Source organism: Pteronotus mesoamericanus, unplaced genomic scaffold (assembly GCF_021234165.1).
Source record: "Pteronotus mesoamericanus isolate MK-2021 breed Mesoamerican mustached bat unplaced genomic scaffold, CSHL_Meso_final contig_55, whole genome shotgun sequence".
NCBI classification, from domain to species: domain Eukaryota; kingdom Metazoa; phylum Chordata; class Mammalia; order Chiroptera; family Mormoopidae; genus Pteronotus; species Pteronotus mesoamericanus.
This window is the reverse complement of record NW_026555198.1, coordinates 287,479-309,398: the sequence shown is the minus strand read 5'-3', so window position 1 is coordinate 309,398 and position 21,920 is coordinate 287,479. Positions and strand designations below refer to the sequence as shown.

Genomic DNA, 21,920 nt, shown 5'->3' with positions numbered 1-21,920 from the left:
TCTAGTTATAACCTTTTTGAGAAACCTGGTTCAATGGTAGCAGTTTGAATCCACTCATTAGCAACTGCAGCACAATGTTCCTTCTACTCTGGTAGCAGAAGCTGCAGAACAACTCTTGCCACAACTCATTTCATGTCAAGATCCTGTGTCAAAATCTCGGACACAGTTTTTGGGATCCTCAGATCAGCTTCTAGTTCTTGCACTGTCAGTCACAGATCTTTGTTGACTGCAGCCCATACACGTTCAACATTCTCAGGTGTTCTGCTTGTTGCAGGCCTTACAGAATGTGGATCACTTTCAAGAGATTCTTGACCATCTTTGAAGTGTTTCTGCCACACTTTTATTTGCACTGCACTCATTGCATCATCCCTGAAAACCTTCCGAATCACCTGAAGTTTCTGCAGAGGAATGTTCAAGCTTAATGCAAAATTTAATGCATATTCATTGCTCTAGTTGCTCAGTTATTTTGAATAGGATGGCCAGACAGTACATATACTCACTCAACGGCATCTATGGCCCCCACTGACTAGTACAGTGAAGTCATTGTTTACACAGTCCACACTCCTTGGCTACCAGGATACATCAATGTCATGCAAACTGTTCTCATTATATTAACAATGGCTGGGCTTCTTCTGGACAGACCTCGTATATAACTTATGATGTGATCACCCCTGTAAGTCTTGTACTCATCTAACATCATAACCGTATATTGTAGTTATTACAATATTATTTTTTATCCTCACCTGAGGACATGCTTATTGATTTTTGAGATGGGGTTGGGAGGGAGAAAAGGAAACATTGATATGAGAAACAACTGTTGGCTGCCTCTTATAGGTGCCCCAACTGGAGATGGAACCTGCAACCTAGATATATACCCTGACCTGAATCAAACCCATGACCTTTTGGTTTATGGGACAATACTCCAACCAAGCCACACTGGCCAGGGAACCATATAATTTGACTATATTCCCTATGCTCTACCTTACATCCTTCTATTTTGTAACTACCAGTTTGTACCTCTTAATCCCTTCTCCCTTTTCATACAGTAACACTTTTTGCTTACAGCAGGTATTTTACATAGAAATGTGAACAAGGCCAGTCATGTAAATGAGGTATGATAAAGGAAAAATAATGTGAGCAAATTGATTTTAAATGCAGCGACTGAAATAAAAAGGCATGTAGTTTGTATCTGAAAGATGCCCAATAAGAAAATAACAATCTATGGGCAAATATTCACACAGGGCAAATTTATAAGCCTTCTACTGTTCTCCAAGCCATGGCTTTGTTCAAACAATTTAAAAGCACTTCTCAGCATTACACTGAAATGCTGGTTTACTTGGAAAAATAAGGTTCATGTTATTGGAGAAAGATGTATTCAGAAAATTAAATCCTTTTTTCTAAACCTCAGAATCACCAATTTACATGAGGAAAATAGATTCTACTCCAAAAAGGAAGAGGTAGCATGCTGTTCCCAGGCCTTTCCCTTTCCCCTCATCCTGCCCCACTGGCTTGCATCTCCCAAATTCTAAGAGTCCCCATGAGACTTGCAACTAAGTGAGCAATGAATAGTACAGCTCGTCACAGGTTAACCCCCTGAATTTGTCTTCAAGGCCCCTTTTCTCTGACTTTCAGAGAGCCAAAGCAGCCCCACCCAGGCTCTCTCCTGTTCTTCTACTCTTAAGCCCTTCCTTGTTTCACTGGTCCCATCTTTAATAAATACTCTCAAAATAAAAATAAAAGTAAGATGTAGTGGCCCAAATTAACCAGATTTGGCAACTTGGGGCTTCAGAAAGAGCCTAGAGCTATCATTACTTGGAATGATATCCTTGGAATGAATTAATCCAATTTCGCCATCAGGTTCTTTAGCAGAAAAGCAGTAACATCATCAAATATTTAATTTTGGCAAGACCAGCAATATTTTTATCTTCTAAAATAAAGTTTCAAGTTTGTTCCTATCAAAGTACTTGTAGACTCAGAGAGCAGGGCATTCAAGCCTTTCAAAGGCATTCCTATAGACACTTCTCATTCATGCATTCAGGACTGAATACATTATTTGCTTATTTACATAAACTATAGTTTATATATAGTCTTAAGGAGCCTTACATTTAGAAAATGCCAGGTAACTGTTGAGCATTGCTGTGATTAAAATCCACCCCTCTTTATATTTTTTCTTTTGATAACAGAATGTATTGTTGCCTCACAATGAACTTTCAAGACCAATAAAACTGGATTGCTTAAAAAACAGGTGACTCTGTGTGCTTCACAACTCTTAATTTATCAATAGCTCCTCATAAATTATTTAGCGATTAACAGTTGTTTTTAACTTTCATTTCCAGGGTGTTTATATGAAAAAGAGCACAAGTATTTTCATTATCAACCAAATTAATGAGCAGGGAAACCATAATGAAAAGTTTCTTTCTAATGGTCTTAGAGCTCAGTTTAAAATTGTTGGTTTAAGGTTGTAACGTGCCTGCCACTTTTTAAAACTTTTGGTATCATTACTTTGCAGTTACAGTATACATACTTGAGGGAAAATGGGGGAATAAATGTTTCATTACTTGAAAAAAGAAGCTGTAGGTATATGTCCCAACTACTGTGTATGAAGATAAAGCTTCATTTTCCTTTAATTTAGAAAACCAATTTTCCAATACATTTAGTGTTTAGGTGCTTCTGGTTTATCTTTAAAGGGAACCCTATTTTGGTTTGCAATCTCTCAATTTAACTTTCTTCACCTCTTTTATTGATTTATCCCTTGTGCAAATCCGCACATTTTAAGAAATCCCAGACATCAACTAAAAACTCAGCTGGGTTGAAGTACCAGAATTCTTTTCACTCTAAATGATTACACTTACAGACAGTCTAATGAAAAAGCATCAATGCAGTTTATTTCAATGATTCTAGTTTATGAGAATAACTTCTTAATGCTACATCAGAGGTCAATTCCTCAATACTGAATTTGGAAAGCATAAGCAGAAAAGACCCAACATTTTATTGGGACTACACAATTTAGCACAGTACTAGGCACCATTCTAGAACAAAAACAAGAACACAAAATTGAAGTATGAATGATGACATTCTTAAACTCCATGGAATCCATGAACCTCTCAAAGCTGTATACAAAAAGTTGTGTAGTGTGTGCACTTTTCTGGGGAGAAGTCCCACACCTCCAATCAACTTCTAAAGGGGCCCAAATAGTACAAAGTAGATTACAATTCTAATCTCTATATTTTCAGTAGTGGAAGCTGTAAACCTCAGGAAGTTCACTCTTGGACATCTAATGATCAATTTTAATGGAAAGAGGGAAGAAAGGAAGACACAAGTCACTTGCTAGGACTGGGCAGGAGAAAACTCCTAAGTGCTGTTTTTCTTATAAGTTTAGTAACATGTTCTGGTTTAGAGGGGAAATAGGGACCTAAGTGGTAATATAAGCTAGAAGCAAGGAGATTCCTATGGAATTTTTCACATCCTTAAAAAACTAAAGTATGAATAAAGCAATAGCAAGAATTTAAAATGCAATTTAACTCAAGTCCAAGTTTCAGTTTCCACATATTAACAACTTATTTTTATTTCTGAATATCACAAAATTCAATCAGAATACTTTAAAAAATATTCTGCATGCATTTAACAAATCTGACAAAAGACGAGTATCCAGTTTACTTGCATTATACTATTAAGTTTTAACTTAAAAGCCAATTATTTAAAATCATTAGGTACAGGTAACAATGAAAATGTTCATTCATTAATCTGATGGCATCTTACTACTATGCACATGTTCATGTAACACTACTAGTAATTATCCTGGGGCATAGGCAAAATGTAGATGAAAGAACAGCCCTCAAAAGTAAGTTTAAGGGATTAAATATCATTATCATCATCATCACTGCTGAGGATAAAGCTGCTGCCTGTGGACAGGGCTCCTTCTTCCTGAACATTCCCCAAACTACCCACAGTCCCTTTCTCATCAGAATCATCAAACAACTTCTCACAGGAATCTTCATCAAACAACTTCTCATTGGAATCATCATCTTCAAACATGTTTTCATCTATACCTTCTTCATCCTCCTTTGCATCTACTTCATCTTCTTTTTCATCTGAATATTCAAACACCTTTTCATCTGCATCATCTTCCTCCTTTTCATCAGCATCTTCAAGCCCCTTTTCATCTGCATCCTCTTCGTCCTCTTTTTCATCAGGCTCATCATCAAAAACTTTTTCATATGTATCTTCCTCTCCTTCCTTTTCATCCGATTCTTCATCAAACTCTCTCTCAGAGCCTTCCCCATCAAACACTTTTTCAGAGCTGTCATCATCAAATTCTGATTTTTCAGAGTCATTTTCTTTCAACTCTTTTTCGAAAACATTTTCATTAAACTCGTCAGAACCATTGTCATCAAGCTCTTTTTTGAGGCCGTTTTCTTCAAATTCTTTTTCAGAGCCATTTTCAAACAGCTTTTCAGAGCAGTCTTCTTCAGATTCTCTTTCAGACTCATCTTCTTCAAACTCTTTTTGGGGGCCATTCTCTTCTTCAGACTCCTTGTTGGGGCTATCTTCCTCAGACTTTTCAAGGCCATTCTCTTCAAAATCATTTTTGAGTCGCTTCTTTTTGGATTCTCTTGCAGGGCCATTCATTTTAGACTCTTTTTTAGGACTACCCTCTTCAAACTCTTTTTTGGGACTGCCTTCTCCAGACTCTCTTTCGGGGCAGCCGTCCTCTGACTTTCTTTCAAGGCAGCTGCCTTCAGGTTCCTTCTGGGGGCATCCTTCTTCAGGCTCTTTTTTGGGGCCACTTTCTTTACCATCTTCTCCAAATTCTCCCCCATCTTCTGTTGTTTCAAACTTCTTTTCATCTATAGGTTCTTCAAATTCTACTTCAGCTGCAGATTCTTGAGCATTCATTTTAGATGTGCTAGGGTGCTCCGAAAAATGCCTTACTCTAGAAGGCCCTGCCCTTTCTGAAGCACAAAGGGAATTTGAACGCTGAAGACCTTTATTGGCCTCAGGAGCATTGAGGAAAGACTCCCATCCTTTCAGCCTTTCCTCCCTTTCTCTTGTGGTCTCCTCCACCTGTACATAAATGAAAATTGCCATTAAAGTAAGTTTTAAGATGAAAAGTAATACCTCTGAGCATTTCTAATACTAACAAAAGTATCCTGATTTTAAGGCACTGCTTAGGAAATAAAAACAATTCCCCATCTTCAGTTTTCAAAACTTTACATCATTTTATTTATTTTTTTGTGGGGGAAAGAGGGAGGCGGGGGGCGGGGAGGGAGACAGAAAGAGAGGGATAAATTTGCTGCTCCACCTATTCATTCATTCATTCAATGATTCTTATGTATGTCCTGACCAGAGACTGAACTCACAACCTTGTCATATCAGAACAACACTCCATTGGTGGGAATGCAGACTGGTGCAGCCACTGTGGAAAGCAGTGTGGAATTTCCTCAAAAAGCTGAAAATGGAACTGCCTTTTGATCCAGGGATTCCCCTGCTCGGACTATACCCTAAGAACACCAAAATGCCAATACAAAAGAACCTATGCACCCCAATGTTCATAGCAGCACAATTGACAATAGCCAAGTGTTGGAAGCAACCTAAATGCCCATCAGTAGATGATTGGATCAAAACATCATGGTACATATACACAATGGAATACTATGCAGCAGAAACAAAAAAAGAACTACTAAACTTCGCGACAGCATGGATGGAACTGGAGAGCATTATGCTAAGCGAAATAAGCCAAGGGGCGAAAGACAAATACCATACGATCTCACCTATAAGCGGAACCTAACCAACAATACAAAGATGCAAGGAAAATAAGACCAGCAACACTGAAAGGAAAAGAAATCAACAGAGACAAGAGGGAAGGAGGGGGGGCAGGGGAAAAGGAAGGGAAGGGGAAAGTCAAGGAACAGATAGCAAGGACTCATGGACAAAACCAAAGGGGAAGAGCTGAGGGAGGGAAGGGGGGAGGGGGCAAGGGAAAGTGGTGGGGGGTAGGCAGAGACAAATGTATTTGAAAAAATTAAAATAAAATTTAAAAAAAAAAGAACAACACTCCAAAAAGTTTGCATCTTGATTTACTAGAGTTGATCTTAAGATCATTTAAATAAATGTCCAAGACCACAGTACTGCAAAAATGTGTCATTATTTAAAACGTTAATATTTGAGCTCTGCCTGTACAATACAGAAAGGATGAGAAACATTTTGGTTTAATGTGTTCTTTTCTTATCACTATTCTGAGCAAGCCTCAAAATTCACACTTATAAAAACTGAAAGGTTAAACATAATCCAAACCTTATCTGAAGGACTGCTAGATCAGTATTTGTTGGTAACAAATTATGTTCCCTTCATAGTTACAGAATTTACCTGATAATCTGTTGTCCCATCCCATGCTTGGGCAGTGATTTGGCGGCCACCAAACCACCGTCCATCAAGGGTTTGAATACAATAATCAGCTTCCTCTGGATTCCTGAAGGACACAGAGGCCACACCATCTGGGTGCCTCTAAAAAGACAAGGAACAAAAAGAAGGAATAAATGAGAAAATTCAAAATAAAATATACACATTTGACAAAGCAGTTAGGTAGTAGTGTTCTGATAATTTGAGTTAAGACTCTATGCATGAAGACCTTCTTCCCTTTTACCCCATCCAGTGACATGCTGCTAGCTGCTTCTTTAGCTTAAATTGTTTCAACCAAGAGCGAAGCATGATGTCATTGGAAATGTTTCTGCTGACAACAGTGTCTAGGACAGGCAAGAGAGCATAGACTCTAAAGTTGAACAGCCCTGGGATTCAATCCTGGCTCTGGTCATCCTAACAGCTGAATGACCTTGGGCAGCATGCTCAATCTCTAAACTTTCAGCATCCTTGTCTGTAAAATGGATATAATAGCACCCATCTACCTCAAAGGATTGAGGATTAAATGAAATAATATGTGAAGTAGCTTGTAGTACACAATCAGTAAACAGCGACTCTTTTTTCATTATGCGTCAATTTTGGAAGTAAAAAAAGGGTGAGAAGGGGAATGTACAACAGAACATATTTTTCTTAATTGTTCTTCTCTAAATACAGAGAAGGAGAATCATTCAAGAGGGGGTAAATGTGGGTAAACAGGGAACCATAAGATCTTACACATTTTCCTTGTACTTTCTTAACCTGATCAGATACTCTACAGTGATGATAAAGGAAAATAATCACAGCATACCAAGTCTTAGCAAATCCTTGACTTACAATCCATGTTCATCTAATTATTGAAGACCTACTATATAAAAACATTAAAATTTGGGGCATACTGACAACTGGTAATAACTTTTAACTGGAAGAATGATTACTTCGGAAATGTCCAAGCCATGAACTTACATCGAAAAGAAGGAGCTTCCTAATTTGTCCAAACTTTGAACACTCCACTCGAAGATCTTCTCTGATCTCATTCAGTACCAATGGATCATCCTGCAAAAATACACAATTCAAATGGATTTGCCCCATTCTTTAAATATAAATCCAGTGAATCAAATTTCTTGCTTTGATATACCAACAAATAAGGTTTTGCTCAGTTATGTTTGTCTGTGGTCTACAAAATTTAAAATCAAAATCAAATGAACTTAACAGTTCCCTGGCTAGTGCTACTTCTACAATATCCGCCCTGCTTTTAAGACAGAAGAAATGGGCAAGTACAGTAGGTAGCAGTAGGAGTGTACAATGGCAGAGGAGGGGGAAGTGGACTGGAAATCCCAAATAACGACAGCTCTGAAGGCAGAACTCCCGTGGCATATATTAGGTCAGACACTGCATGGGCATGAATGACTGTGCCAATGAGAGCCCTTTGCTTTGTGTTTTGCACAGATTCCTACATACAGAAATATTGTAATGGGGAAAGGTATACTCCTTTCATTGACTAAGTATTCTAAGATTGTTCTTTGTGCTTCCAAGATTCTATTTTAACTCACAGGGTAAACCTCCTTTATTAAAGTTTCTTGTTCATCTTGTCTCCTACACATTGCAACAGATCCATAGAAATAAGGAGCAAGCTGATATTAAGCATGCAATAGAACATGTTCTTAGCTGTTGCTTTCTTGCAACTACAATCTATTGAAAACACTCAAACACTGCTGCTTGAGTTCAGGTGGACTCCCCACTTCCATGTCCCTCCCATAAAAGGTTTCAAGATTTCCTGCAGGAATTAAGAAATCTTTCACCAAGTCCCTATGCATGAAAAAGGCTCATAAATGTTACACTGTCATCTTGAATTGCAACTACATGCAAGTATAAACAAGCATATCCTACTTAGGAATTTTTAAAAATATATTTATTTATTTATTTTTAGAGAGAGGGGGAGGGAGGAAGAAAGAGAGGGAGAGAAACCGAAGCAAGAGAGAAACATAGATTGGTTGCCTCTCGATCCAGGACCAAACCCACAACCCAAGCATGAGTCTTGAGGCTGGGAATCAAACTGTTGCCTTTTTGCTTCACAGGAGGGTGCCCAGCCAACTGAGCCACACCAGTCAGGGCTCACCTAGGAATTTCTACTGAAGTACAAGACATACATTCAGAAAACATTTAAATTCACCTATCTCAGAAGTTTTTATATTCCTCACCAACTAAAGAACTACAAAAAAGTACAAAAGTGGCTTTTCCCCTTGTAAAGTTCTCTCAAAAAGCAAAAATAAAAAAACTTGTAAGCAGTTATTAAAATAAAACTTAAAAAACATCCTATAAATCTGTGAATTCTAAAACTACAGCTAGAAGGACTCTGGATTTCCTCTACTTATAAAATCTAATTTTGGAGAAGAAGCCAATTTGTTTTATATAGAATTATCAGAACTGAGAGGAATGGGGAATAAAGCATAAAAGTCATTTGGTAAAAATCATGTGGTAGCTTTTCAGTATGTGTTTGTGGGGTTAGCTCCTAGCAGATTGTGTGCTTTCTGAAGGCAGGAACCATGTTTAAATGAGTTTTCTATGCCTCACAATACATAGCACAGTCTTTTACACATAGTGAAAAGTCAATAAAAGCTTTGTCAAAGTTTCATAAACTATTCCTAATACCTCTATTTTATTCACTAAGGGAAATCAGGATTATATTAAAAACAAAATACTTTTTCAAAATACTGAACAATTTAAGTGTGATTCCATTGTGGGAGGAGGGGAACACAGTCTTTATTTCTATATCGAAGTGTAATGCTTTTCCTATGAGGATATCAAATTTTAGCCAGACTTCCCAGACCTCCATTCTTATTTATACCACTTTGAAAATAATTAATGTATCTTCACTGCTTTATAGTATGAAGCTTAAAGATAATAATCTCCGGCTTTAAGAAAACTCTTTAACATAGCTAAGCATGGAAATTTTCTAAAGAAAACACTTCACAAGCAAGAGACCAGGGATTAGAGTCAGACTGATACATTGAAACCTCCTGCAGTCAATGCTCATAACTTTGCAGGGTAGTGCTTTGTTTTCCTAGGAAAAAACAGACCATATTTCTTGTTCCTTTCTAACCTAAACTTACACTGTCCAAGACAGTGGCCACTAACCACATGTGGCTACTTGAGCACTTAAAATGTCACCAGCCCAAATTGAGTTGTGTTGCAAGTGTGAAACAAACATTGCATTCTGAAGCTATAGTACCAAAAGGGGAAAAAACCAATATAGTTCATTAATATCCTTAGTAATGTTGAAATTACATTATTTTTGATAAATTGCATTAAGTGAAATTCATTATTAAAATTTCCCCTCTTTCATGTTACATTTTTATTGTGACTACTAGAAAAATTTAAATTACACATGTGGCTCACATTACATTTCCATTGGACAGTAGTGGTATACACAATGAGAAACCTACCTTTGCATCTGAGTTTTAATTCTTCATGTCTTGGTATTCAAATTTGCCAGGCAAGGATTTTAAAATAAGGCTTTGAATTAAATATTGAAAACCTTCTGGAGTTACATTAAAAATAGTAACCTTCACATTGTCCACCCTGATACCAAAGACTATTTTTAGGTATTTTGCTTCCAACACTGGTCACCTGTTTGGAAGAAAAATATATTCCACTCCCCAAATCTGACTTCTTTCTGACACCCCAGGTAACCTGAGAATTCAGTTTTTGTTTTCACTACAAAGCTCAATGATGATGTCTATTCTTTTTTAAAGATTTCATTCATTTACTTTTAAAGAGAGGGGAAAGGAGGGTGAAAGAGAGGGGGAGAAACACTGATGTGTGAGAGTAACATCAAGGCAACCAGGGATCTGGCCTGCAACACAAGCATGTGCCCTCAATGGGAATCAAACCCACGAACCTTCAGTTCACAGGCCCGTGCTCAATCCACAGAGCTACACCAGCCAGGGTGATGATGTCTATTCTAAAAATTAATATGGAATCATCAGTCAAATCAAACAATCCCCCAAAATGTCCAATGGAACCAGATCTTCCTAATGAACATCTCTACAACAAGTTGTATAATGCCTATGCCAGCATTGTCCAACAAAACTTCATGGGGTGACAGAAATGAATTATCTGCATTATCCAATATGGTAGCTTCTGGCCACTTGTGGTCAGTACAACTGAAGAATTAAATTTTTAGTTTTATGTCATTTAAGTTAATTTAAATTTAAATAACCACACAAGGCTATTATATCAGATAGGTCTATACTGATACACTTTGAGGTTCACCCACAGAGACACTGAACAAAAAATAAGATCGTCTGTAGTCACTCTGACTGACAGGCTCTCATCAAGCTCAGCAAACCGCACAAGACCAAGGCAGGTGAGCAAACAAGGAGAGCATCAAGGGTTTCTTTACCTGTGAACTCTGAAGTTTACTACTGCCCTCCCAGCCTTGGTGGCATTAAGTGCATGAAAAGGAAACTTTCCTTTATTTGCAAAGATGCTAAACAGAAAATGTTTTATCCATCAAGGAATGAAAAAGACTCTGCCTTGTGAGTAACATGGGTTTCATTCAATCATTCATCCACTTTCTTCATATAAATATGAAGGGCCTATTAATAAGTATATAATGAGAGCTTACGGTGTGCCAGGCCCAATTCTAAACATGAGGAATGTTAACAGTTATTCAAACAAGGTAGACAGAGACCTGGCTCTCATGAGCTTACATTCTAATAGGAGAGATCTAATTATTTCAGACAGTAATAAATGCTATGAAGGAAACAAAGTGGGATAATATAAAAGCTGTATAACCCTAAAATAAAATTTACACTAAACTAGTAGGGGTGATTTAAAAAAAAATCAAGAATTTACAAGCATGAAACTTCTATTCTTAAAAATAATCGCTGGAGGGAATTTCTAGGAGTCAAGGTAGAATAAATGTGGCTTTCTGGAGGAAACAATATTTGTCAGAGGAAAGAATGTTTGTTAAGGTAGGAAAAGCTAAGTCTGTCCAGGGTGATAACTAGACTCAAATAAGGTGTCTCAGTGAGCAAGGCAGGAGGCAGAAGCAAAAAGAAAAAACATGTAATATAACAGACTCCTACTTGCTGAGGTTCCAGACACTTTGAGTTAGGATTGCATTTATATTCATGTTCAAGTGTTAGGAATATGGAATATGTGAATCAAAGACTTCAAGTCATAGATATTAATAGGTCTCTTAATAAAAAAAAAATTATTTACTCATGGGGTAAAATGATATGAATTGTAGGCAGTTGTACCTAGTAGAATAGATACTATGATCCATCTATGCATTCCGTTTAAAGCCCCACCTGGCAAGGACTGCATTGCAAAACTCATTACTGTGCATGTGTAATGTGTTTTTAAAACATACTTCATTACCACTGTAAGTCTAAAGCAGCTCTGATATACTGAATATTTTTCTAAAAGATTTTATTTATTTTTAGAGCAAGGGGGAGCGAGGGAGACAGAGTGTGAAACATTGATGTGAGAGAAAAACACTGATCAGTTGCCTCTTACATGTGCCCCAACCAGGGATGGAAAACACAATCCCTGTTGTGGAACACACAATTCCAGGTATGTGCTCTGACCAGGAATCGAACCAGCGACCTTTCGCTTTGTGGGATGACACCCAACCCACTGAGCCACACCTGTCAGGGGCACTTTGATACATTTCAAGATTCTTCAGGGCTTTAGTTAGAAGACACATCAAAAATCATGAATAGACCATGTGTATCTTCCCAAAAATATACAGACTCCACAGGTGCACAGTAAACCTGATCAGATCACTATTCACCCAGATGGAACTCAACAGACCATCTGAGGACCTAGTATCTAAGGAGGCTAAAATGATATTGCCATTCTCACTGTGTTTAAATGCACAGAAGGAACAAGAATAGGCTTTGGTTGCAACTAGATCATTTGTAAACCTGGAGTTTTATGTTAAGAACATCTTTTTCTCATGTGTAACTTATCATTAATTTCAGAATCCAGGAAGATAAAAAAGACCTGTTCTTCCACGAATAATCCCATTGGTCTATGCCAAAAGTGACAGAGAAGAACAAGAGGCAGAATGCAACATGAGGGACTCTGACAGCAATTAACATTCTTAAACCTTTTTAGTAGCTCTTCTTTCTTTATTTGGTTTTATTTGCTGTTCATGGGCTTTTACATGGACATTAATAGTATAAAGTTCACCTAACAGCCACTACAGACTTTTGTAAAAGTTAGGTCCTGAAGAACAAATTTCAGTATTTAAACATGGGCTATATTTCATTAACCTAAGAAGTGCCAAGGGCCAAACTTTTAGTTCTAAAGTGAAGTTTTCACTTCCAAGTGTGGAACTGTTCCTTCTCAACAAAATAAATTTGTACTTGTTGAATTTGCACAAGCAGTTTCCATAAATCTTTCAATGATTATATTTTTGATAATTTCCCATACCAAGTATCTGCCATTTCAGGCCACGGTATGGATATTAAACAGTCTTAGCTGCAATAAAATTAAAAGAACACTGGGGTAAACATGGGAAAATCTGAAAACTTTGATTCTTGGCTATGTTTTCCTACCTTGAGCACTACATGAACGTGCAAGACGTGACATGAGAAAGATAGGGTAGAAAAGCTCTGGACGCCCTTGAAAAAAGGCGTGTCAATGCGTCTATCAATAAGAATTCTGTACCCTACCTCAAAATCCATAGGATGAAACATATTTTTGATGATGACGACTCGCTCATGACGCATTCGCGATGGCCCATCCCTTCTCTCAGGTCTCCAATCCAACTGCCTAAAGCCATAAAGTAGAAATAATCTTATTGAGTATTTAATAATGATAATTATTTGATTCCAAAATAACAATGTATGTTTTAGTCACAGTTCAGAGAACTTTCTGGAATAAAAATAATGGGCAGGTGAAAGATGGACCCAATATCTGAAATGCCCAAAATATACAGGGTGGGACAAAAGAAGGTTTACAATTGTGAGTATGTGAAACATGGTTTACTCCTGAATTGTTATTTATTGTATTATTTTCCATATGAACATCTGTAAACCTACTTATGCACCACTGTGTATTTTTATTTTTCAGAACTGCTGTCTGGTTACAAATATTCCAATGATATTCCTCGATAGTTGCTAAATTTTTAATATGTATGATTACCTAGGAAGATATACTCTGAGGCCAAAAAATATGTTTGAATTGTATTGGTTTTTAGGCATTTTATAATTATGACAAAAAATGCATTGAAATACGTAAAACTACTCATTCTTTGTTGTTACCATCTTAAATTTTACTGTTTATTAAAATTGTAGGTATCTATTTTAATTATTCCTGTAAGAACTGTAGTACATCATAACTAAATGCTTTTATGACCATTTTATCAATAGTTTAAGCAGTGTTAAAAGTGTCATCAGAACTCACTCTGATAAAAGTACCTAACATTTTGGCTAATTTCTTAAAACTAGCATATTACAAAACACATATTAAACAAAGGGATTAACAGAAACTTGATAGCATTATGTATATACTACATATAATATATAGTAAATACAATGACAAAACCTATCATTTCAAATTTCAAATTTCTACTACAAACCTGTACGTAAAAATTTAGCTCCTGGTGTAGCTGACTTCAACCCACATTGAAAATGAACTAATGGCTCTAGTATACAAGCCTAAACTATCTTATTTAATCTGATGTTCAACGTCTTCCAAAGAGATAGCTCTCTTATCTCATTTAAGCCCCCACTGTATTACAAATGAACACCCCAGAAAATGGGAAACACGGCTGCTACTAAATCATCCCATGGTACACATTACTGGAGGTTCCTGATGACCTAATAAAATTCTTTAAAAACAATCTGTAGGCATATTTGATGGAACAAAACTAGGCAGCTATTACCAAAAGCACAGTTTAGAATATTTGCATGAAATATTTCAAAGAGGGAAAAAAAAGAAAAACAAAACACAAACTTTTGCTGCTGAGACAGCTTTTTCTTGTAGTCCTTGCACTTCTTCTTCTTCTTAGAGGCATCATATTCCCCCTTCAGTTGAAACTTTGCTAACTCAACATGTAATTTGTAGCCTCTAATTTCATCCTCATCCAAAAGTTTTAACGCAAGATCCACAGATTCCCTCTTTAAAAAGGGAAAACAAGACACAGTCAGTAAAGCACACACTGAAATAAAACTTCAGTTTTTTTTGATGAATGATGACTAGACATGCAATAATGATTTAAAAATACATACCCACTTTGGAATAAAGAACTCTAGAATGCATATCAGAAAACCTGCGTTCAAGACATAGCTGCCCCCAACCAGCCATGTGAAATTGGGCAAGTTATTCAAGCTCCCCGAGCCCCAGTTTTTTTCATCTGTAAAATGGGAATAGCAATGCCTTCATTGCAGGGTTCCTGACAAAATTAAATGGAATACCCATAAAGGATAATGACTGGCATATGGCAGTTGCTCAATAAATTATACCGTTATTGAAGCAGTTTTTGTTTCTTGGAATGTCCATTTCTTAACTATAGAATCAGGCAAATGAACCTGCACAATTTCTAAGGTGCATTCCAGTTTTAGAATTCTAAGATACTCCTTCTTAAAAGACTAGATGGCTCAAAGAACAGGGAGTAGCATAGCCAGCCTTTTTTTTTTTTTTTTTTTGTTCACCAATTAAAATGTAGGTCTGTAACATAATGGGAAGTAGAAGATGATTATCTGACAGTTTATACATTAGATCCATTGAGGATTCTGAGTCCTATACAAAAGGGGCAGTTGTCGGTCCTATAGTCAAAAATCTGAGGACCTTAACAGAACACAAAGGGACAGCTAAACACAGCTGCATAATCTAATATGGATCCTGGAACAATTAACGATATCCTTCTGGAATTCAATTTACTGGTCTGCCAATCTTGCACTTTTATGGGTCATAAACTGTACACACGAAGTCTCCCAAAATCCAATTTTTTCTTTTAAAATCCAATCAAACCCCCTAAGAATCTGTTCACAGATTTTTAATAATCCTTGAAGAACTTGTAAAACTCTCCATTTGAAAATTATATAACTACCTTCCTATAATGGTCATACCCATGGTCCCATTCCCACCATGTTCAAGAACCAGCTCAAAACCTTCTCTCCAAAAAGGCTGTCAGCTTAACCCTACATCCTTCTGATTTCATTGAAATGCTGTATACACACAACCCACCTGTGCTGTTGGTACTGCTTTTTTATCACTTTGATTTTACTTTGCAATTATTTCCATGTTCTATGGCATGCACATGTCGTCACGGTGCCTATTTCTTTGTACCCTGCAATAATGGGTAGCACCTGTTTCTAAGATGATACATGTTCCAGAGAAATGATGACTGCCTTTAACACTGAGCTTTTCCTGTGCATTTATGATACCATAAGTAAAGTTCTGCAAATGTCTGTTAATACCATTCTCTCCCATTAAAAAGATATTTTGAAGCAGTAAGCATAAGCTATCATCTCCTTTATGGTCTAACTCAGGGGTTAGAAAACTTCTTTTGTGAAGAGCCACAAAGTATTTCAGGCTTTGTGGGTCACACGGTCTGTGCTGCAACCATTCCACTCTGCTGTTGAAATATGTAAGTAGCCATAGACAAATGGGCAAATGAACGAATGCAGCCATGTTCTAAAAAATTGTATTAACAAAAACAGGGAGTGGGCTGCAGTTTGCTGATCCCTGGTCTAATTCATTCAAATGAGCAAATAAAATATTCCTGGCTTTCTTTTCCTTCTGTATTTTTAAAATGTGCTGTGAATTGATTATAGGGTACACTGTGAAAGAGATCTTTGTGGTGAGAATTCTTTTAGGACAAAAGTACTCTGGTCATATAACTTATATAATACTTTGACCTGATACTTTCTTTTCTTAGATGAACAATGGAAAAACCTTACCAAGGTGATACATGCAGGCACAATCTAAAATTTCTTGTAGTACTTGAACTTCTTCTTCTTCTTAGAGGTATCATATTTTGAATAGTTTTTCGTCTCAGGTATCATCTATACAAAATTATAGCCCTGGTTCCTGACTTAAAAATAGAGATCAAAGGAGAAACTTATCTGACCATAAAACTAACCTTCAAATAACAGCATAGCCCATCTCCTTTAAGATTTCCTTGATTATCTTTGTAAAGCTTGACCTTAAATTCTTCTGTTTGAGGATCTCTCATAATAATGCCAAACTTGGACATGAGCTGAATAAATTCATCCACTGTAATGTCTGGAGGCAAACCTATTAACATTAGGAAAAATTTTAAAAATTTATAAAGGCATCTAAATAAAGGTGAGGGTTAGTTTCCATTCTACCAGTTAGAAAACTACAACTTAGATGAGCACAATTTTGATTTTCTAAGTGTATGTAAAAATCTCACAACTATAAAATTCAGGAAATTTCATGTTTCACTGTATTCAAACATACAGTAAAATTATGCTTTGCCTAAGCATTGTATCAATGTATCTGAAGGGACAAAGTGCCACAACTTACCTAAAGCAGACAAAAAGGATGGCATGCAAAGTTACATACACTTAATTTTTCTCAGTTTTGTAATAAACAACAAACATATTCCTCACTAATGTAAACTGTTGAACAAAAAAATGACGCAATAAGACTTCAGAGAAACTGAAAACAAAAATAACCACTTTGTGAAAAATGTCAAAATCAAATGATTTTACTCTAAATCTGTTTAAAAAAATATACGTACCAGACACATATACATTTGTATTTCTGTCTTCTTCAATATGAAACCATCCTAAAAATAAAAATGAATAAATAAAACACATGCAAGAAAAGGTAAAAGTCACATTAGAAAATCTTGACAAAATGGTAGTGTCTTAAAACTTCCAGGAACTTTTTCTTACCCTTAGAACAAGATAGACTAATTCAAACCATTGTCTGACTTCCAAAGTAGTATTTGGATCTTTTGACACATAATTAGTTTCAGAACCCTGTCTTAAAAAAGAGAGCTAGTTTAGCTTTTAAAAAAAAATTTATTAAGTCCTGACCAGTGTGGCTCAGTTGGTTCAAAGTCATCCTGCAAAACAAGGGGTTGCCAGTTCGATTCCTGGTCAGGGCACATGCTTGGGTTGCAGGTTCAGTCAGTCTGTGGTTGGGGCACATACTATAGGCAACTGATCGATGTTTCTCTCCCTCTCTTTTTCCCTCCCTTCCAATCTCTAAAAATAAATAAATAACATCTTTTTAAAATTTTTAAATTGAATTTACTGAGGTGATATTGGTTAATAAAATTATATAGGTTTCAGATGTACACTTCTATAATACATCATCTGTATAATGCATTGTGTTCACTACCCCAAGTCAAATCTCCTTTCATCACCATTTATCCCCTCGTTACTTTCTTCTACCTCCCTAACCCCACTTTCCCTCTGGTAATCACCATACTGTTGTCTGTGTCTGTTTATAAGGTTTTTCTTTTGCTTAATCCCTTTTCCTTCTTCACCCAGCCTTTTGCTTGTCCTCTGACAGCTGTCAGTCTGTTCTCTATGAGTCTGCTTCTTTTGTTAGTTTATATTGTTCATTAGATTCCAAATATAAGGGAAATCATACGGTATTTGTCTTTCTCTGACTGGCTTATTTCACTTAGCATAATACTCTCCAGGTCTATTCACGCTGTTGCGCAAGGTCAGATTTCCTTTTTTTTTTATGTCTGAGTAATATTCCATTGTGTAAATGTACCACAGCTTTTTTATCCATTCATCTACTGATAGGCACTTGGGCTGCTTCCATATGTTGGCTATAATTCTGATACTACCTTAAAAAAAAAAACAAAAAAAAACACACCTCATCCTTGCACTGACTTTAGTCCTTTGCATTAGGTTGCTTCTGACTCCAATCTGTGTTAGACATGGGCAAGCTGAAGCAAAATTGGCTTAAGTTCAATTTAATTAAACTCAAAAAAGTACAAAAAAACAACCTCAGTATTAGAACTTTTGACAATCCCTTAACAACAGCTCTATTTTGTAAAGGAAGAAACTGAGGCATAGAATTAAAACAGCCCACCCAATGTCCCCAATAAGTTAGTGTGAGAGTCAACATATGAACCCAAATAATTTTTTAAAAATCACCTCAGTGATTCCTTCAAAGTCATTATAATTCTCCAAAAAGTAACCATTCACATTTTTAATTTTTATACTCATGTTTTGCAAGCTAAATTCACTTGCCTGATTCAGCCTTTCTCTTTTCTCCCCTTTTTTTGGGATCAGTGGGTTCAGGGGCTTTTCTCTGTGGTGGTTCCTCTGCAGGCCTAGCACAAACATCTTGTACATTTGCAGTAGAGCTAGACGCCCCATCATTAGAAAAGCCATAATTGGCCTGATATGTAGCAATGAAATCTTCAGTGATCTGAACAAGAAATTGAACACACACACACAGAAAAATTTTTAAATGATTTTCTCCTGTAAAACGTTATAGGGTATTCAGTTATACCCCTTAACATAGGAGTGTTCCTGTGAATAACTGTAGTAATAAAGCGTAAATGCAAGAATAGTCACCTTACAGGGTGGGGCAAAAGTAGGTTTTGGTTATTAATATGTAAAATAATAAAATAGTTAATAAACAATACAAAAATAAACTGTGGTCCACATGCTCACAAGTGTAGACTTACTTCTGCCCCACCTTATATATAGAAAACTGCATAAAATGATAAAAAACAAATCATGAGTACTTGGATTATCCAAACAAAAGTCTGCAATACTACTAAGATATTTTAAATGATGTTGGCATCTTTTTAGTTGTTTCATTTACAAATTACTACCTCTTCACAGTCTACTTGACTAAAGCTACAAAAACATATTAACATAGGAGTATCAGATACAATAAAACAGAATAAAAACCAATAACCAACCAGTAACCTAACAACAGAATTACTTTTTCTTTAACTATATAGGTGCATAAAAGTGTATGTACATTAAATATTTATAGATCTGCATGCAAAGAGAACAGTATGGAACTTTGATTTGGTGTATAAAGAATAGGGTTAACAAAAGTAAATCTAAATGCTTGTTTTAACTTTATCTTGAATAAAATCACATTATTATTTACTGTCATAACAAATTAAGAACAATTCAACTTACATCTATCCTCCCAGCTTTTAGGGAAAACAGCACAATTGTACAATGCAAGAAATGTAGTTATATCTTCACACCAATCGATGTGAGGCACACACAGGAATTGGGAAAATTTTAAACTCCAAGTTTGAAGAGATCTGAGTTTCCATAGCATAATAAGATAGAGTTACAAGTTAATCTATTACAGACTACTATTAAAAGGATTCAGAAGGCTGAAGAAACCAAATGTGCACTCAAGCTGGCACTACCAGCACAAGAGTGAAACAGTTGACCACTGAACAACACAGGGGTTAGAGAGGCCAACACCTCATTCAGTCGAAAATGTGCATAAAACTTAGATTCCCCAAAAACTTTACTACTAATAGCTGACTGCTGGCTAGAAACCTTACTGATAACATAAAGTCAACTAACACATACTTTGTATATGTATTACATACTGTATTCTTACAATGAAGCTATAGGAAAAATGTTATTAAGTCATAAGAAAAATATACTTACAGTACTGTACTATATTTATTGATACCATAAGTTTATGTCATCTGCTTACAAGATGAAAAAAGTAAGTGAACCCAGTTCAAACCCAGGTTGTTCAAGGATCAACTTTAGTAAATTTAACAATTTGGAGGGATTGAAACATACGCAAATACAAAATAGTAAAGAAAGAAGTTGAAATAAATAATTTTTAAAGTTCCACAATGGAGGCACAGTTTGTTATTACAGGTTTGCAAGTCAATTAGTGTGCTATTGGTATCCTTTTTTCCACCCATGAGATTCTGATTAACAGGATACTTTTACTGAAAAGTTTACAGAACTAAGTCTAACACCAGTTATTTTACTGAAATTAAGCTGAAAGAAAATGCTTAACAATTTCCAAATACTCTAAATATACACATATCTTGTCCATCCATATTCTGTGCACCTCTAGTCATATTCCTGTGGTTATATGGTTCAAGCATATGTGTCTAGGGACAAAATTTAATAGGAAAGTAGAGGTGCAAAATACAATTACTAATGCTATATAAATGACTAGTTTTTTTTTTAAAAAGTCAAAAAGTTGCATTTTGCACATAGCATATAAGCTAAATATATGAATTCCTAGGATGAGGTTGGCTCCCCAAGAATAACAGCTACCAAGTTTGTTCTTGGTGTTTTTCCTCTTTGTAATAAAAAGCACTCACCGAAGCTAATAACCAACAGTGACCTTCACAGATAAAATTAGTAAAGCATAGAAAAAATTTTATAATTAAATTACATTTAAGACACATCCCTAAAGATTTACATTCCTTTACACCTTGGTTCTGCAACAGACACAACAAAAATAAATGCCACTACCTTTGGTGCTCTATCCCAAGACCTCGTAAAGAAAACGAGTCTGGCCCCAGCAGCCCGCTCTGCAGTGGCACCGGTGACACACTCTTACCTTGGGGAACCAAGCCTTCTTGTCCAGGTCCCACTCGTAGGGGGTGTCATCTGGCGGCTGCCCGAAAGAACTGGTTTCTCTACCGGGATCTTTCTCGGTGTCTCCGTCCTTGGTGTCTCCATACATTTCTTGCATTCGCAACTGCTCATCGAAGTCGTTGTTCCCATCCAAGTTGTTGCAGCTCATTTTGCCGGCTTAGCCCACGGGTCGAGACGAGGGGCGGAGAAAGGCCGAGATGCAGCTAAACGGGAATAGAAAAAATGAAGTCTGCCGCGCTCGGCCCTCGGCCCGCGCCCCGCCGCCCCCCGGCGCGCCTTCCCGGAGCGCCCCAGCAGCCCCTGGGAGTTCGGGCCACACAGCGGCCGCGCCGCCCCCCTCCCCGCCAGCCTGCCACGCGCGCCCTGATGCTCCCCTCCTGGCTGCGCCGCCGCCCACCTGGCTCGCTCCGTCAGCCTTGGCGCAGCCGCTGGCTCCGGGGTGCGGCGGGAGCGCGCACGCGCGCCGCCGCCACCGCCTACCGGGCCGGAGACGACTGAGCTCTCGCGGCAACGTCAGGAAACGACTTGAGAACGGCGGCCCGCTCAGACTGACGCAGTCGCCATTTTCGGCACGTCGAGACGTCGCGCGTCGCGCCGACACGCCCACATTGGCGTCAACAAGCGCTGCCGCAGGCTAGGGCGTAGGGTGCTAGGGACTGAGCGGTAGGGCGCATGCCTGCCTCGCATAGGTTCCCAGGAGGACTGCCTCAGGGAAGCAAGGGGCGCGGGTTGCCAGGGTCAGCGGTGGGCAGGGTTAGTCGGGCCGGGGCGGCAGACGAAAAGCATGGGAATATTCCTACCCTGCAGGCCAGTGTCAGGGAGCCGCCATCTTGAGGAGGTGTCTGGAGATGACGGAACAGAATTGTCTTACTGAGAAAAAGCCGCACCTCCGTCGCCCTAAGGCCCCTCCTCCGCTTGGGAAACTTGTCTTTTTACTTGTTTCTTTCTGATTCCGTA

General features: G+C 37.5%; 1 protein-coding gene across 1 annotated transcript; it reads right to left on the bottom strand.

Annotated features, from left to right (window-relative positions):
- Positions 1-2,862: 2,862 nt before the first annotated feature.
- Positions 2,863-21,541, bottom strand: HTATSF1 (HIV-1 Tat specific factor 1). Its single transcript, XM_054579553.1, has 10 exons — positions 21,361-21,541; positions 20,926-21,166; positions 18,600-18,780; positions 17,123-17,170; positions 16,499-16,653; positions 14,368-14,531; positions 13,083-13,182; positions 7,360-7,449; positions 6,367-6,504; positions 2,863-5,064 (listed from the first exon to the last, which is right to left on the bottom strand). The coding sequence occupies exons 2-10, from the start codon at positions 21,109-21,111 to the stop codon at positions 3,856-3,858; spliced, it is 2,271 nt and encodes a 756-aa protein (XP_054435528.1). The 5' UTR covers positions 21,112-21,166; positions 21,361-21,541; the 3' UTR covers positions 2,863-3,855.
- Between the last annotated feature and the right edge of the window lie 379 nt (positions 21,542-21,920).

What these genes read in the sequence shown, in the direction of transcription:
- HTATSF1 (XM_054579553.1), bottom strand. Translation starts at nt 21,111, where the DNA reads ATGAGCTGCAACAACTTGGATGGGAACAACGACTTCGATGAGCAGTTG. An exon ending in AAAGAGAAAGGCTGAATCAG is followed by an intron (nt 17,171 to 18,599) that starts GCAAGTGAATTT and finishes TTTTATTTTTAG; the next exon opens with GATGGTTTCATATTGAAGAA. An exon ending in TACAAATGTATATGTGTCTG is followed by an intron (nt 16,654 to 17,122) that starts GTACGTATATTT and finishes TAATGTTAATAG; the next exon opens with GTTTGCCTCCAGACATTACA.